This window comes from Acipenser ruthenus, chromosome 7 (assembly GCF_902713425.1).
Source record: "Acipenser ruthenus chromosome 7, fAciRut3.2 maternal haplotype, whole genome shotgun sequence".
Lineage (NCBI taxonomy): Eukaryota > Metazoa > Chordata > Actinopteri > Acipenseriformes > Acipenseridae > Acipenser > Acipenser ruthenus.
The window spans coordinates 11043474-11062479 of record NC_081195.1 but is presented as its reverse complement, the minus strand read 5'-3'; the positions used below and the strand labels follow the sequence as shown (position 1 = coordinate 11062479).

The 19006-nt window shown below is 39.0% G+C and overlaps 1 protein-coding gene across 4 annotated transcripts in view; it reads right to left on the bottom strand.

Moving 5' to 3' along the window:
• Positions 1-55: 55 nt before the first annotated feature.
• The window catches only part of LOC117415756 (vinculin-like), a 35087-nt gene continuing 16136 nt past the window's right edge, over positions 56-19006 (bottom strand). Inside the window, exons 7-22 of one of the 4 annotated variants that reach the window (XM_034026522.3) lie at positions 18454-18544; positions 17948-18095; positions 17482-17635; positions 15169-15344; positions 14453-14643; positions 12520-12719; positions 12011-12139; positions 11627-11776; positions 10089-10197; positions 9461-9763; positions 8793-8917; positions 8167-8352; positions 6153-6359; positions 3252-3455; positions 2688-2792; positions 56-2223 (exon numbers count right to left, since the gene is read on the bottom strand). In XM_034026522.3, coding sequence (XP_033882413.1) covers positions 2077-2223; positions 2688-2792; positions 3252-3455; positions 6153-6359; positions 8167-8352; positions 8793-8917; positions 9461-9763; positions 10089-10197; positions 11627-11776; positions 12011-12139; positions 12520-12719; positions 14453-14643; positions 15169-15344; positions 17482-17635; positions 17948-18095; positions 18454-18544 — 2625 coding nt within the window. In that variant the 3' untranslated portion in view covers positions 56-2076. Of the gene's footprint in view, positions 2224-2687; positions 2793-3251; positions 3456-6152; positions 6360-8166; positions 8353-8792; positions 8918-9460; positions 9764-10088; positions 10198-11626; positions 11777-12010; positions 12140-12519; positions 12720-14452; positions 14644-15168; positions 15345-17481; positions 17636-17947; positions 18096-18453; positions 18549-19006 lie in introns of all 4 variants that reach the window. The other 3 variants (XM_059026340.1, XM_034026523.3, XM_059026342.1) reach the window with 3 other exon arrangements.

Genomic DNA, 19006 nt, shown 5'->3' with positions numbered 1-19006 from the left:
GGATGTTGTCACTCATCTCAAATTCCACAAACACAAAATCAAAAAAATGCAAAAGTTTCAATGTTATAAAATATTTTATTATAAAAATGCAGTGAGTGACACAAGGCAGCAAACAAGTCTACATTTGAACTCAGAAGTGGCAACATCAAAACATACTACAAGATATAACGATGATCAAGGAGTATCCAGAAGGACCAGTTCACTTTACCTTCAGATGCTACATAGAATTGTGTGGATTATTCAATATCTGTCCTTAATTATCCATGCCTGTCTGCATCAAGCAAATTTAGAGATTTAAATCTATAAATGTTTTTAATCATCTTTTTCAAATGTAAAAGGCACATTTTAAATCAAATGGCATACTGTAAAATAAGACCATATAAGTTTATTTACATTCAAATTGCAGTAGGTTTTTCATACAATTAGGAAAATAAGGCTAAAATGTGTTAGTGTAGGGTTTCCTTAAAATTGCAACACAAGTTATCAGTTTTAATTACAGTATTCCAAATGTAGTTTTTATCCTGTTTTTCATTAATTGTGGTATTTCTAATGAATATTGTTCAAAGTTCAGCTTTGATTAAAACCTTGTACAACTACTTTGCATAAACAATCCTGCATTATTCTCAACAGTTTAACATGTACAATACGCTTGTGATTGAATTAGAAACCTTGATCTGAGTCTGTGCTATGAAATTAGCATTTCCCAGTTAAGTGTTTTCATACTTTAAAGTATTTGTATGTGACTATTGGCCAAATTTACTGTACTTTTGCACCACATTTTCTAAAAAGAAAAGTCCTAATATTTAATTTCAATATTAAATGCATTTTTAAAAGCAGCAAAAGCTTAATTTATCCAACTGTCTGTTGTACAAATATTGGGACGGCATTATACAGTAAATGCAGAAAAAAGGAGGGGGGGGACCTTTGGCATAACTTTCAATGACGCTGAGATATTAATTAAAATGGCAAATGTAAAGTATTCAGCTACATTACAATTCAGTGCTTTAACAGCAAATGTTTAACAATCTCCACCCATCCTTGGAGTACAAATATCACATTAAGCACAGTGTTTTAGAAAAGTAGGATATTTTGTGAACACAGCTTATACACACACACAGTTATGGAATATCTTTTTGTAATCCCTCACAAAATTAAATGATCCAATCAGCTAAAATGGTCTAATTGCAGTAATAAATATATATATATATATATATATATATATATATATATATAGTATAGTATAGTATAGGAGTACAATACAAGTCCATATCAACCCCATGAGAGGCCGGACCTGCTTTTCTCCCCACATTCTGACAGTGGGTGAAAGTCAGCTTCTATCTTGCAGCACTACACTATATATTTTTTATAATACATATTTAAATAAGAATAATTAAACAGTATAGCTAATCTTAATGTAACAATCTGCTACAATGATGGCTGTATTACATCAGTATCAGGGTATACTATATATTATAAACTGATTGCTTTTAGACGTAAATCCCAGTTCTTTGCAGTGAATACAGCAATGTAAAACAAAGCCTGTTTATAAAAATCTCAAAAGCATACAAATCTGGGGGATTTTTTTCTTATAAACTGGTGTGGTGGTATGTGATATATAAAAGGAAGACGTTTATTCTATTAACATTTGTATAGGTCAGCTGAGTATATATGGAAATGGTAATCCAAATTACAGTATATTGTTATTCCCAACTATTTAGAAAACGCACCTTGTAATATAGATGGATTTCCTTCTAATGATATATTCTACCCTGTTAAAAGACTTTGTTTCAGGCACAGGTGAAAAATAATTAAGTAAATTCTGAGGCAGGCCACTTAGTGTGGTTTAGAAAAGAAAGACGTTCTCCATTAAATTTGCATATCTGAATACAAATACACAAAATGTCTCTAATTAACAGAATTTCTCATAACACATTTAATACATAGTTTTCATTTACTTTTTATTTTTATACAAACCCTGTCATTCTGCAAACATTCTTCTAAATCTCAAAACATAAAAATCATTTCTGGTGTTCATATTCTCTTTTGCTTCAAATTCAAATATCCCATAGAGGGAGTTTACTGGTACCAGGGAGTCTTTCTGGCCCAGCGCAGGGTGAATCCAGCATCGGTCCGGATCTTGATGGAAGCAGCTTCAGCTTCTCTCACTGTCTCCTTGACAGATTGCATCAGATTCTGGGCATTGTGAACGAGCATTTCTGTCGCCTAGAAACAAAAACACACAGTACCAAGTGTAAAGTACAGACATTCATAATATATGTGACGTTGTATTTCAGTGTTTCACCCAGGTCTGTATTACTAGAAATACTAAAAAGAAACAAAAATTAAATGACAAAACGCAATTGTTGGAGATTCACTATGTATATATTACTTTGGAGTGTGGACTCCACCCACAATTGATAGAAGTGTGAATGGTCTGTTAATAAGAACATTATGATCAGTGGGTCTGTGCTAACTATCCTCGAATGGGACATTAAGATGGCAGAGGTGTGAGTGGCTTGTCTAAAAAGGAATGCAAGGTACAGCATAATAAAGATTAAGTACTGTATGTTGGAGGCAGTTTCATAGATAAAAGTTGAGCATATTTCATAGGCAGAAGTAGTTACAATGATTGCAACTAATTTAACCAAAACATCAGTATTGTGACGTGAGATACAGTGCTTCTTTACCTGCTCAGACTCTTCCTCGCTGATATTAGTGCGGCCCAACATGGTAGCTTTGACAGTGGAGAGGATTTTGAGCTGTGTGCTAATCGTCGGAATACGTTCACACACCTAAGGAAAATAAATAGCAGATAGTTATGTCAATTTACAATCAGATTAGTTCAAAGTCCAAGGAGGAATGTGTAATGATTATTTCCCTAGGGGCCCCATCTATAAGCTTGTGTTGAAAAGTGTTTTGGGAAAATGCAGCTATAGCATAAGGGTCTGTTTTCCTTGGTTTTCTTCAACACATTTTTTTAACGAAGACAAAAAAGCATGAGTCTTTCTTCCAGCACATAAACATGGCCCCATACATAAACAAACAAGACACTTGAGTTGTTTTCCTCAAGTAGCTCTACAAGCTAAATTAGCATCAAGTGTACATTTGCTAATGAGGATAAACACTGTCCATAACAGCAAGACCAGTCACATCACACCCATTGGTTAAATGCAGAGACAGAATTGGTACCAGTGAGCAGGTTGTGTGGAACATACAGTATACAAAGTGTCTTGAATGGCTTAGATACTCACCTGCAGAAGGTTTGTTCGGATTCGCTTGTCAGTGCACTGCTTTGCCACTTCTTTGGCCAGTCGAGTGACCTCATCAGATGCCTTGGCGATGTCCTTGGCACACTGAATAAGGGCACGCTTGTTTCCAGTGACGCCACGCACCAGACGGGACATTTCCGCCATCAACAGGGCCATTCGCTTCGCTGCGCCAATGATGTCATTTCCCTGGGAGGAAAGTAGAACAGCAAGAAGTCACAGGTTGTAGCCACACAATTATGACCCGTGTATCGTTTGATGTATTATTTTAACATATTTAAAAAATAATAAAATAAATCAGACAAATACAAAAAATAAACAAAAAATAAAAATTAAGTAAATAATTAATATGCCTTTTCATTAAGCATTAACTTGTTCTTGTGCATCAAACTACCTTGAGAAAATCGCTTTTAAATAACTCCTCAGTTAAAGCTTTACGAATAGGACCAATGTATAATCTAAAACAACTCCTGACAATATTTGAACATGCGTTTCACCGGCACATTTAAATGTAAGGTTCAGCAAAGATTCAGATTCTCCAATACACACACGTTCTTTGTCAGGTAAACTGTGAATAGACTTGTTTACAAAGGGGTTTTAATTCATGTGAATAAAAATAAATAAATAAAAAAAATCACACCCGCCATTTCAATGCTTACTCCATGCAACACTTTGCATGATAATGTTAGTAATCCATGACTGATCAAGGAAGAATGTCTGCTTTACAGTTTTGTGCACTGTGTGTATGAGACAACTATGTTTTTTTCTAAAAATCTGACTGAAAACATTTATGGGAAAACACTTAATGCTAATTTAGAATTGTACAGGTAGGTATGATTACATTATTACCTTGTTTAACAGTAATAAAACAGAAAAGTAGTTGTAGGAAATAAATCATATATTGTAGAATAACCAGATTCACATAAATAATGCATGATTAATGTCCATTAACCATGTGATTGCCATTCAATTACATTTAAAACATGATGATTGTGCATTAGTTAGGTGGTGTGAATAAGGTATTAGTTAGCCAGGTTACCATACCAAAAGAGGAATCGATAAAAACAATTGAAATTAATTACACTTGTGAAAATTCTCAGCCAGCAGATTTGAAGTACACGTGGCTAATAATCGATGACATGACCTCTAGTATTGTTCCCATTTACTTTAGATGGTTTTAAATGCGTAGAAGAGGTCTCCCTCTGCTGGTCAAAAAGATTGGTTGCCATTAACTGATATACCATTGAAAATTGTGAATATGACAAGGGCACTTTACCCAACATTAGTCTTGGGAAGTATTAGTTAGTCAGGTCACCATCACCTTCATCTGTACAGACTTACCTGGAGTATAAGACTACAATACTAAGGGCTGCATTTGTGAGACAGTGTCCATTTTAGAAATGTGCAACTTTCAATTTTGTTTTGCAACTGCATATATACATTTTTTTAAATGTATTTATTTGTTTTACAGTGCTCCCTCGCTATAACGTGGTTCTCGGGGGACACACAATATGAGCGTTATAACCAAAGAGCGTTATAAACGGGGGAGGGGGTGGGGGGCATCGCGGGACACAACACCACACATCTGACTAAAATACTAAATGAAATAACTCCCTCTCTATCATGCACATATAGTGAAGCAAAAATGTAAATTTCTGTGAAATTAACCATGCATAAAGCACTATGTAAATCAACGCTATATTTTTTACAAAAAAAAAAAGAAAAAAAAGGTAACATTCCCACTCGTGGATCATTTTAAATGAGCAGTTTTTAAACTATAAATAGCCTGGCTAAACAGTGGTCGAGAGTTCAGTTCGAAGCGACAGACAAGCAAACCATGTGTGAGAAGGAGAGCGGGTCAGGAGAGGGGAAGAGGTAATGGGCTCGCCCCAGGTTCAGCTGCCGAAGCGAAGCTGAAGAGTCTCGTCTCCTGGAGAAAGCCGCAGCTCCTCTCGCAGCAAAAAAGTAAATACATCAGGAAAGATAACCACGTAATAGGCCTAATATTCATTTTGTTATAGAACAAATGCTGAATAAGATGTCTGTGTTATAAAGTGCCAGCACAGCTTTTCTTCAGTTCAGATACTGTATCAAAAGGGAGAGACAGAAACGGAAGTTGGACTGAGAAGTTGTTACAGTTTGAACAACACCGGTACTGTATTTACTGTAGAAATACTGCATAAATCACTAGTATAGGGAATTAGGGGACATGCTGTAGGAGTGTTACATCCAAGGCGTGTTATAACCGAGAGCCTTATAGCGAGGGAGCACTTGCTAAGTAAGTTAAGTAGTAAACTGCTAAATTATTCCTAAAATGCACAACACCTTTCTTTGGAAGGCAGGCTTTATTTGTTTTACTGTACAGAGCTTGATTTAAAATATATATATATATATATATATATATATATATATATATATATATATATATATATAAAATTCCAGGAAATTGCAGACAGTCTTCCTTTTTCCTTACAACCACCACTCCTTAATGCTATTATTCTTTGCATTTAGTTAAACTAAAGGACAAAGCAAACAGATAGGTGCAATGACTTCTTCATGATTTTGTATCTGGAAGTCATTGAGAAATTGTCGTCCATGGCTTCACATATGATTTGATGTTATTTTTACCGATCCTAGTTGGCAGAAACCTCAATGTAGATATATTCTGAAGGTGAGCAAGCAATGGGACTTCAAATCGTAAATGAACTCTGACCAGAAGCTGCAGGACTTGTGAAGCCAGTCTCAGTTTGTTCAAGTGCAGACAAACTACTCATTCATGGAAACCCAGCAACGGTCAAGAGTGATGCAATAAAATCAAATCAAATGGATCAACGTTCTGAATTACTGGATGCACACGGACCAATCACCAGTGGGAAAGCGGAGTACCTTACTGGACCACTTGCGTGCTTCTTGGTGCAAAGACTTAGCAGCGGCCATAATGGGCTGGTTAACTGACTGATCAGTGGGCATTAAGAACAGCTCAGGCTCGTAATCATCTTCATTGTCTGAGGGGAGGGCGGACTCAACATCATCCTCATCATCTATATCTACATCCGCCTCAGCGGCTTCATTACCCTCATCAGTCACATCGGGCTGGGAGGAGGAGGAAGAGGCAAGGGGGAGCATGGAGAGACAAGGAGAGAGTTAGTATGAGATGCAGAAGGTGGAAAACGGGAGCAGGAGTCAAGAGGTTTTAGGTGCTGAGCATCCTCTTGGGCTGCAGAAAGGAAAGGCAGGGGTTATGAAATGGGTCAGTAACAAGCAGGCCTAGGCTCTGTTGGAAACTGGTTAACATACACAGATATTTTTGCCGGCTTTGTCCAGATTTGTTTTTGAAAACGCTGCCTTTGACAGCAGGATTTAAGGCATGTCAAAATGATAAAGGACATAAAGAAGTCCATAGCAATATGCCAAAAATATATTTGGATCCCTTGCACATACAGTAACCACTGAAGGAATGGTGAGTCAAGTGTCTCTTTGCCAATCAGTGGTAAAATTCAGGGTAAAGTCTGCAAACTTTTTTTTTTTTTTTTTACCAGATGCTGTCCAACAGAAGCTTTGTCGATAAGCAGATGAATAAATAAAAGTGCAGGGAGAAGGCTGAAAAAACTATTTCTTAGCAGACTACATAGATTTGTGCAAGACAAGGATCAGAAGAGGATTACAAGCCACAGACACTTCAGAAATAGGAAGCCAGCACGTAGTTGCTGTGGAAGAGAGCAGCAGGGTGAAAGCAAGAGATACTAAAAGGGATTAGGTGTGGAGAAAAAAAGTTAGGAAAGCAACAACTACAAAGTCAAAGGAAGACTAAGACTAAGAATATTAATATCTGTAAACACAACACTTTTGAAGTTGAAGTGTACAGTGTAGGCATCCGCACCTAACAAACCTGCTCAGAATCTTGCTTTCCGATGAATGTCCATACCATCTCTACTACTCCCAGAGAATACACTGCCCACAAGCAATGACAGATCCCAAACAAACGTACAACAGATCAACTTGTAAAACAGGTTGAACATTCAATCTGTGTCAGGGGGAGGACCTGGGAATCTATTAGGGATGCTCTGCATTAAGCAACACCAGGAGACTGATTTAACAGAAGATGATCTAAATATTGGTTTGCCCTAAATTTGCTCACATACAGAAATGCAACACCATAATGTGGGTCAAATGTAATAAATATTAATCATTTTGTTACAGTTACTTTCAATGTGCATGCAGTGTGCTGTCGATGACAGTTTCTACTAACATCTGAAATAAGAAAGTACTCTTCATAAGTTCCATATTTCAGTGGTAAACCTTTTGCAAATTTACCTGGGAATGGAATTTATTCATGATAATCCCCATGAGTCCTCCCCCCAGACATTGTTGAAATATATAAAACAGGAAAGCGCTCTTAGGTAATGTTCTGAGCACAAAATATAACAATATTCTACAGAATAATAAAGAAATCAGCAGGCCAGAAAAAATCAGCAGATGCAGTGCCATCTTGGACTATGCAACACGAGCTATGGGAGAACAAATGATCTTATGTTTCACAGAGCAATGAAGGATTCCTCAAGAATAAACTTCATTACTGGTCTAAAATGTGTCCTTGACCAGGCGTTTTAGCTTTCAGGAGACAGATAGAAGTACCTTCCTGTAAGGACAATAGCACCAGAACACTAATACTGTGACATGGACAGAAAAAGAATACTGTGTTATAATCCACTGCACGTAACAGGCAAACACATAATATAAAGGAGGAATATCAATTTTATTTAAGCCCTTAAAACATACCCACCTTCCGAGAAGAGGAAAATATAACTGCATTACTATTATAAGACATTTTTCCAGTAAAATGTTATAGTTTTTAGCCAAAGGACACAGCTTCTAGGTGTCTGTGTCTATCTGGACTCACCTTGCTGGACCACTTCCTAGCTTCCTCATGCAGCTGTCTGGCTGCCACCATCATTTGCTGGTTGACCATCTCGCCTGCCTTTTCCTCAGGGAACTCCTCATCCTTCTCCTCAGGAGGTGGGGGTCTGGGGGGAGGCACTTCGCCCTCTGGGAGAGGGGGTTTAGGAGGTGCAGGCTCCTCATTCAACTGCAAACAAGAGCTTGTTAGTCCACCAGCCTTCATTTTTACTTTATCCTGAATTCTGGTCCAGTCCGACCCAAAATGGACCCTTTTCTGTCTAGCTCTTATAGAGACAAATCAGTGCTATGTTAAACAAGGGCCACTTACTTACCAAGCTCAGCTTACCATTAAATTAAAAAAGGCTGGTTACATTTTTCACTTTGCAAAATTTGGTCATATGTATTCTGCTCTACATCTAGGTGTTGTTTAATTAAAACAAATACAAAATAGAATAAACAAAAAAAAAATTGACTTCCATGCATGATTCATTTATTGTAGTCCACCAAAAAGAACAGTAGTTCCAAAGCACAATAATTTAATGCAGCTGACAGCTTACCTATATCTTTAACATGGCTGTCTGAGCCAAATGAGCGACTATTCTCTTGGACTTGGTGTCAATGACTTACATGCAGCTGATCAAGGTCAGGAGGAGGTGGAGGGAAGTCTGGCTCTTGTGGTTGGAAGGCCTCTCGTACTTTGGCTACCGCTCCCAGAATCCTATATCCAGAGTCCAGGAAACTCTTCTGGAGACCTGAACAGAGCAGACAAGAAACCACTTCAAATCACAGTGGAGCTCAGAGCAAGCTTGAGCCCATCCTGGGCAAGATTCTTTCACCATGATGTTAGAGGAGGAACTCTGCACTCTTGTTCTTAAATAGGTAAACTCCCTCACTCTTTAGGAAATGGGCTAATGACAGTCTTGAACTTTTATGTGAAAACCACATTCTTTTATACGCCTCAATAATACTGGGTGTTTTGATATGCCGATTCAAATCATTGATTAGGGCTAAGAAAAGCAAACAAATCTTCTAGAACGGCTTTAGGAAATACTACTTATGTCAATTCATTTTCAGAAATCTTATTAAATTCTAATGATGCAGAAATGCAGTAGTAACATAACACTTTCAATGGCATGTAAATCAAAGCTAAAATATGGTTATAAATACATTTTAAAAAACCGTATAAAGTTATTTTGGAAATTAGACCCAGATTCCAATACCGTGAAGAATCTGGGCACCTCAACTAAACATCAGAGGATACGAATCCTCAATGCGATCTCTTGGAAGCACAGTACCTGGATCCTGGATGTTCCCAGCTACAGCCTTGGCATCCATTACCATGGGGGAGATGGTTTTGCTCAGATCGTCAGAGGCGGCCTTTACAATTTCACGGAACTTGGGATCTTCAGAGTTTTCCACCTCCCGCTTAGCTACCAGCAGGATCCTATTGGCCCGGCGCGCAATGCTAGTGGCGCCAGCGACAAGCATCTGGGGCTGGACGTTGGCCATGGCCACCCGGCACTTATCAATGTCCTTTTTAATTGCTTCTTCGGATGCGTCCAATAGGGACTTTGTGTCAATGGCTTCATCTACCAAACCTATGCAGAACAAGATGAAAAAGGGATATTATCAGTCTTGGTGTGTACAATTACGTATATTAATTTCTATACAGTTGCCAATCAGAACCCCATATTTCTCAGGGCTTTGTACAATTTACACTAACGCAATACATTTGTAACGTTGTGCCTACCAATTAGTGAATTTTAGACCTTAGTAAGATTCTACTGTTTTTTAGGAGTGATTATCAAGCTGAGCATCCTTACAGGTCACTGTAATGGTTTATACTGTATTACAATCTGTTTAAGTATTGCTGATTATGGAAAATTGTAAAAAAAAAAAAAAAAAAAAAAAAAAAAAAAGTACCCGTCATTTTTTCAACATTGTCAATCCACTGATTCTTCATGGTCTCAAAATGTTCATGGGCAGCCTGGTTACCAGGATTCCTCAGTAAGATACGAGCAGCTGACACCACCTTCGAATCACACAAATGAAATAGTTAGAATCCAGTCCAATATATATTAAACACTGCATCTGAGTAGAGAATGGACAATGTGCTGCAGATATATGGGTAAAAGTAAATCAAAGCATGGTGGCTGTGACATAAATCCACCGTCAATGTTCAGAACCATAAACTTCTTGCTTTGAACGGCAGAAAATAGATTTTAAGAAAAGGCGTTTTATTTCATCAGCTGCACAACAGCGGTTACTCTCGAGTCTCCATCACACTCATACCCCTTCTCCACTGGCACATCCGACCCGTGAGGGCTCGGTACGGTACGGGTACGGGTGGTTCTCCACTGGCACAGCCGACCCGTGAGGGCTCGATACGGTACGGGTACGGGTGCTTCTCCACTGGCACAGCCGACCCGTGAGGGCTCGGTACGGTACGGGTACGGGTGGTTCTCCACTGGTACAGCCGACCCGTGAGGGCTCGGTACGGTACGGGTACGGGTGGTTCTCCACTGGCACAGCCGACCCGTGAGGGCTCGGTACGGTACAGGTACGGGTGGTTCTCCACTGGCTATTTGTTGAGCCGAGTGAGAACCAAACCGTGAAACTCCAGCCTCACAAGACATCTGAATCCGGCTGCAAGCCAAGCTGAGCCCGGGGGGGTTAAGGATTTCCGTCATTACGTGGCATCAGTCAGTACACTCCAGAAAGAAATACAACAAACATGGCAGGCAACGAGTGTGATGAAAGCAAAGTACAGCCTTGGGACGCTGAGGAAGTGCAGGCTCTAGTTTCTCTGTGGGCAGAAAGATCTGGAGTAGTGCGTCAGAAATGAGAATGTTTATGCCCGAATTTCTGACGACTTGAAGCAAATGGACATAAACCACGGGTAACACAAAACTCATCTTTCATCTATTATATTAATATAAAGAAAAAACATGCGAAAAATAAAACAATTCTAAACTTATTTACAAAAATGTGGTCAAACAAAATACTTTACAGCTGTACCATACATACAACTACGTCTCAAACAAAAAACAACAACTATCCTTAAAACAGGATATCTTTGGCAAATCATATTTTTAAAAACTTTTTTTTCCCCCCTTCAACATAACTAATTGAACTTTAGTAAGTCGATATAAATCAGTAAAATGTGTGGATTAAAGAAATTCCTAAATATATTTACAAAATACAGCGATAGATACATATTAATTTTTGAACACCATTTGTTTGCACCTCTTTTGACAAACTGAGTTAATTAATAACAATAATTAATAACAACTGTCTTTCATTGCGTGTGACGTGAGTAGCACAGCTCGGCTCTGCAGTGGAAAAACAACCTAGACTCCCCTTAACCGCACCGTGAGGCTCGGTATGGCCCAGGTCTGCACAATACACAGGTTTCTCACTCTCTCTCCAGGTCCCTTCCCTGGCAGTGTGACCTCATATACCTGCGGTGTTAACTCTCTGGAAGATTTCACAGCAGCCTGGATCCCTTCCACAGTGCTCTTATTAGCTGTTCCAACGGCTGCAGCCTTCTCTGCTGTTCCTCCGAGTTTGGCAGCATGATGTTCAAAGTAGGCGGCCCGCTCATCAAACACCTGAAGTAAAAACAAAACAAGAATTTTTTTTTTTTATGAATGAATAAATAAAGGTTTAGAGTACCATTAGAAATTCTGCTTTCTGAATGATAATGCTAACCGTAAAAACATTTTTTGTGTAATGGAATGTCAATGAATAACGTTTTAAAATTCCAGTGCCTTACAAATGTCCTGGTATTTTTGTTTGGTATTTTTTGTACAGTTAGTATTTTACTCTAGGCCACATCTACAGACCTCTTCCCTGTTTGGAGCTCCGGGGGGCGCTGTGGCAGCCACAGCCAGCAGTTTAATTGGGGTGGTGGTGTCACTGAAGATATCCGAAACCTCCTGGGTCATTGCTTCCTGCATCTTTGACTTCATGTCCTTTATAGAGAATAATGGATAGATAAATTATACTGAAAAAGAGATTTGGGAGTCACATTTATCAATGTGGAAACTTAAGTTAATCCAACATTTCTCAGTGGAAAATAACAATGATAAATAAGACAGAAATTGGTATTTGAATGATATATTAACCTTATATGCCATCTATTCTCATTGCGTTTAAAAGTAATGTGTCTGTTGCACTGCAGATTTTTTTTTTTTTTTTTTTTTTTAAACATCCAACATATATTACCAAAAGTAATTGATGTTTTAGCAGGTTATTGATGATGTAAAATGCTGAGAAGTTTTGAAGCATCCCAGCCAGTTGGGGGAGCACTTATTCCTAATTGAAAAAACAAAGTGATTCAACAGTTTCTTACTTTTAGGGATTCCTGGAGCTGAGCTGCAACAGCCCGTGCCTGTGGACTCTCTCCCTCCCCACGCGCTGCCAGCTCAGCCAGGTGTGCACTTAACTGCTCCACTCGATCACACTTGCCAAGGAGCTCCTGCCGGTAAGGGCCCAGCATAGCGTTGGCAAGACGACGGCCCTCGGCCACCAGCCCCCGCATTGCAGCCTGGCCTGAAACAGCACAAACAGACCCATGTTTCAGTTCAAAAACTTCCCTGCAGGGGGTTATAATATATAACATATACACTAATAATAATAAATATGTATAGGTTGGCATGGAAGAAGAATCATATCGTCCGTGTCCGGCATGTCAACGCATGCAATGCCCAGAGTTGCATCTCGTTGCCCAAACAACGCCACGCTGTGCGGCAGAGCTCCACTCTGGCCGCCCATTGAAAAACATAGCGAAGGCATGCAATTGAAGAAGTGAATCGTCCTGGTGGAACAGAGCAAGTAGGCCAACTCACAGCTGCCACCTTGTGGGGCTTAGGTCACAAGCGGAAACGGAAGGCAGAAAAAAAAGTTATTTTGCGAAACTAGAGAATATGATTTGATTGAAGCAAAGAGAGAAATTGATAATTTAGTTTAAAAAAATTGCTGTCAAATCCATTTAGTGCAGGAGATTATGCAATTAAAGAAATCATAAGAAACGGACACGTCACTGCTAACATCAGAACATCTCCTACCCTGTGGGCGTTTAAAAATAACCTCATGGGCTACAAATGTGCTGCAATCTCCTATGTAACATATTAAATGATAAAAACTTTGGTGCTTCTGCTAATCCTACAAACCATCTGCCAATGAGATGTGAACACATGTTACTGATCTATTTGTCCTCTACAACAACATCACAATTTAAAGTTACATTTTAGCTTTCCAAGACTGTTGATACTGACAACCGAGATAAATTTTCAACTTGTTTTACATACATACACACACACACGTCATCTATTACTGCAGGGCCTGGAATGCTTAATATAACGGTGTAATTATAAATGTAGTCAACTGAGCTAGATCATGTGTTGAGCTACAGGGAGAATAATGCTAATTTATTCTTTTCTACAATTTACATTGCCAACACCTGGAGCAAGTACATTAAAACTAGTAATTTCCGTGATCTATATAGGATGAATTTCCCATGTCAAGTCACATATTTTTTGCTGACATCAGCTATCCAGGTTCTTCAGAATGATACAGATGGCCCACCTTTTTGGGCAATCTATGATGTCCCCTTACTCATACCTAGGGCGTCTGATTTTCCGGTGACATTTTTTTCCAAATTCGGGTGAAATCGGGTGGATTTTTTATATATAAATCAAGAAAGAATAAATATTCGGGTAGAAATCGGGTTTTATTTAGAAAGAAATAAACAAATGCTTAAGCACAAAGGACAACAAAATTGTCGTCAACAGTTTAAATCCCCAACGTATGTATATTTCCACACATTGGGGTATGCAAACCTTTGACGACATCTATCTCTCTCCCTTCTCTTTCTCTCTCACACACATAATGTATATGGAGGCATTTCTCTGTTCCAATCAAGTTCTATATTGTAGTGCAGTTGCAAGTATAATTGTACACAGAACATACAGGAAAACTAAACAACTTTACTCCATGCTGTTTTACAAAGAAGAAAAGTGTGCAAAAAAAGCAAAAACCTTAAAACTACATTGCTGTAATATTGAAAAATCAAATTGAACTATATATTACACCAAGAAGCCACATTTTTCTAAATCGGTAAATCAGCTTACTGTCATCGCCGGCAGTTCTGCTCTGTTGTATTTGAATCACAGACAGCTGCGCATGCGTTTATTCATATACAGTATGTGCCTATTCGGGGGAGTTGTCAGGTTTAACCCTATTGCAGAAAAAAGCATTTCATGAAGCAGGTGATCCACACTCACCCACACCGCGGTCATCAGTGGTGGGATTGTCTATCCAGCGCTGGGCCTGCTCAATTTTGCCCTCCAGGTTAACGGCTGCCTTCACAGGCCTGCTGTTAGCCACGGCTCGGTTTGTCTTGGACTGCAGGTTCTGCAGGGTGGTGGCAATCTGCTTGGCTAAGGCCCTGGCCTCGGGAGTGTCACCTTTTCCCCTGAAGAAAGCAATTAATTAATTAACACACATCTGGACAGAGCCCTTTAACCTACAACAGAGGTCTTAAGATATAGCTAGTAAAAGATGCTTCAGAAAAAAGTGGATTTCATTAATACTGTATATAATTTTATGTGCACAGCTTAACACTGTATATGTTGTCACTAATTAAAAGCATAAGTGCATTATTGCCTAAACAAAACTTCAACTACATTATATACACACATACTGTGTGTGTGTGTATATATATATATATATATATATATATATATATGTCTTACTATACATTAAATTACATTTTTTAAAACTATTATGCAGATAAACAGGCTAATAGTTTACCATAAAGCCATACCTGAGAATAATTGCAGCTAAATAAATTGCTTCATTTCTCAAAATGCGTGTGAAATGCCATGTGTGTCTGAAAATCTCCTTTTCAGAACTAAGTCTAAGCGAAACTACATATAGCTGGACATAGCTGGACATAACTGAAATGAATTTTGAATTAGTGGTTGAATGGTTTACATACTGCCTTCTCAAGTCAGAGAGCTTGGCTGTTAAAGCAGCGATCTCCCCAAGGGAACGTAGGATGTCTTCCCTCTCCTTGGGGTCCTCACACAGGTCTGCAATCTTCTTCGCTTCTGACATGATTCCACGGATGTGTTCCTCTCCCTCTGGGCCCCCATTGGGGTCTGCAAGCCAGTTCTGTTCAAACAGGCAGAGGTCAGCAACACTAGGACTATCTTGAATTTGATTTATATTGTTTACTGCAATTAAAACCATGTACTGACATTCCATCAGTGTCTAATTTAAAGTAAATTATTAAAACATAATGCATCTCAAAAAATATCGCCAAGATATAGCGAAAAGCACCCCATGTTTCAACACTCCAGAAACACAGTGTATATATATATATATTTGGTGTGACCACCCTTTGCCTTCAAAACAGCATCAATTCTTCTAGGTACACTTGCACAAAGTCAGGGATTTTGTAGGCATATAGTCAGGTGTATGATTAAACAATTATACCAAACAGGTGCTAATGATCATCAATTCAATATGTAGGTTGAAACACAATCATTAACTGAAACAGAAACAGCTGTGTAGGAGGAATAAAACTGGGTGAGGAACAGCCGGACTCAGCTAACAAGGTGAGGTTGCTGAAGACAGTTTACTGTCAAAAGTCATACACCATGGCAAGACTGAGCACAGCAACAAGACACAAGGTAGTTATACTGCATCAGCAAGGTCTCTCCCAGGCAGAAATTACAAGGCAGACAGGGGTTTCCAGATGTGCTGTCCAAGCTCTTTTGAAGAAGCACAAAGAAATGGGCAATGTTGAGGACCGTAGACGCAGTGGTCGGCCAAGGAAACTTACTGCAGCAGATGAAAGACACATCATGCTTACTTCCCTTCGCAATCGGAAGATGTCCAGCAGTGCCATCAGCTCAGAATTGGCAGAAAACAGTGGGACCCTGGTACACCCATCTACTGTCCGGAGAAGTCTGGTCAGAAGTGGCCTTCATGGAAGACTTGCGGCCAAAAAGCCATACCTCCAACGTGGAAACAAGGCCAAGCGACTCAACTATGCACGAAAACACAGAAACTGAGGTGCAGAAAAATGGCAGCAGGTGCTCTGGACTGATGAGTCAAAATTTGAAATATTTGGCTGTAGCAGAGGGCAGTTTGTTCACCGAAGGGCTGGAGAGCGGTACACGAATGAGTGTCTGCAGGCAACAGTGAAGCATGGTGGAGGTTCCTTGCAAGTTTGGGGCTGCATTTCTGCAAATGGAGTTGGGGATTTGGTCAGAATTAATGGTCTCCTCAATGCTGAGAAGTACAGGCAGATACTTATCCATCATGCAATACCATCAGGGAGGCATCTGATTGGCCCCAGATTTATTCTGCAGCATGACAACGACCCCAAACATACAGCGAAAGTCATTAAGAACTATCTTCAGCATAAAGAAGAACAAGGAGTCCTGGAAGTGATGGTATGGCCCCCACAGAGCCCTGATCTCAACATCATCGAGTCTGTCTGGGATTACATGAAGAGAGAAGCAACTGAGGCTGCCTAAATCCACAGAACTGTGGTTAGTTCTCCAAGATCTTTGGGCCAACCTACCTGCCGAGTTCCTTCAAAAACTGTGTGCAAGTGTACCTAGAAGAATTGATGCTGTTTTGAAGGCAGAGGGTGGTCACACCAAATATTGATTTGATGTAGATTTCTGTTCACTCACTTTGCATTTTGTTAATTGATAAATATAATCTATTAACATGTCTATTTTTGAAAGCATTCTTACTTTACAGCATTTTTTCACACCTGCCTAAAACCTTTGCACAGTACTGTATATATATATATATATACAGTACATATACACACACACACACACATACACTAGGGCAGCAGTGTGGAGAGTAGTGGTTTTGTGGACTCTTGACCGGAGGGTCGTGGGTTCAGTGCCAGGTGGGGGACACTGCTGTTGTACCCTTGAGCAAAGTACTTTACCTATATTGCTCCAGTAAAAACCCAACTGTATAAATGGGTAATTGTATGTAAAAAATAATGTGATATCTTGTAACAATTGTAAGTTGCCCTGGATAAGGGTGTCTGCTAAGAAAATAAATAATAAATAATAATAATAATAATATATGTTAAAATAAAAGCTTATTGAATCTTAACAGGTTTTGAATAACAGCATACTGTAGAAAAGGAAAATAACAGGTTACAAAGTGGCTCTGTATGTTTTGACTGATCCCACTCCTTTGTGGTCTTCTGGATATACCTGGCTACTGTAACATGGGAGACAGCAAACATTAAAATCAGTAGTTTCTACTCTACCTGTGCAGCATCAATGTTCTTGGTAAGGACCTGTTTGGAATTGGTCATGGCCTCCAGTTTTCGGGCAGCATTTTCTACCTTTGATGACAGCAAATCCAGGCCCTGAGAGACCTGCTGAGCCTTCTGCATGGCCATAGGGGTGGCCCCCTGACCTCTGTTTTACGAAGGAAGATATATAATTTATTACTGAAGGCAAACTAATAGAACAGGAGGTGTATGTTATAATAAGCAAGTGTGTGATCCTAAAGACTATTCGAAAGCCAAGCCCAATTTTTTTTTTCTGTTTGCATAAGCATTTATACACAATCCCCTTCGAAACAGAAGTACACACCCTTGCATTATAAAGCGCATCACGAAAGTACTATATAAGGTATACACAGCAAAGACCTCTGAACTAAAGTATTTCACAACCAAGACGTTAAAAGAACACATTTCTGTTCCTCTATTTACTGTAGCTGTGCTGTACCTTGCACGCAGTTCAGACACTTGGTCAGTCATCTGGCCCAGAGTTTTAGCAGTTCCCAGGATGTCTCTCCTTTCTTTGCCAGCGCACAACTCTCCAACTTTACCAGCCTCATCTAGAATCTGCCGGATGGCTTGTTCACCAGCATCACCTGAACACCACACACAGACATGTACTTCAGCGACAGCTACACAGTGCACAGTGAGGAGATGACATACTTCTGAGTGGATAACACTTGAGGAAATGCAAGGCATTTAAATATCAAGGTCTTGAATTGTATCTTAAAATAAATAAATCAGTCCTGTACTGCTTCCTCTATGTATATGGCAAGAAAATGCAGATTCTACTTCTGCATAAGTAAACTTTTAAAGAACATTTGTACATCTTAAATGTTTTTTTTTTCCCCCTCAGTTAAATAGTTTAATAAATAGAACTATTTCATTGTATCGTTTAACCTAAAATCACATTTTGCAAATAAGATTGAGCAGGTACTGTAGCTCCAACATTACCTGACTGTGCATTGGGGTCTCTCAGCCAACCTTTCGCCTGATTTATCTTCGAGTCAATAAGTGCCATGGCTCTCTTCATCGCTTCAGAGTCCTTTGATAGAAAGAAAAGTTAAACGATCGAAAAAATGCCAAGCTTTTGTAGTTTGGGTATTAGATGGTAATTCACCTTAATAAAAAGACAAGTTGTTTTTAACATTCATTAAAGTTCCAATTGAACTTTTGAAAAAAAAGGCAATACATATGTGTTAATATTATTCACTGGATCTGTATTATGAAAAATTAAAATCTCTCAGGAAAGCCAACTGCCAGAGTGTAAATGAGCACTACATCACAGCAGTACAGAGGACCTCACAGCAGTACAGAGGACCTCACAGCTTTCACATGCAGAAGAACATCACTCAGACACACACAACTGTTAGTTCATTTTGCATTCTAGCATACCTTTTACAAAGATCATACTAAAATTTGAGTTCTATGTCCCAATAATACAAAATAATCCTTATGTATCAGAAGATTTCCCTTTTAGTAAATATAGATTACCAGTGATCATCCA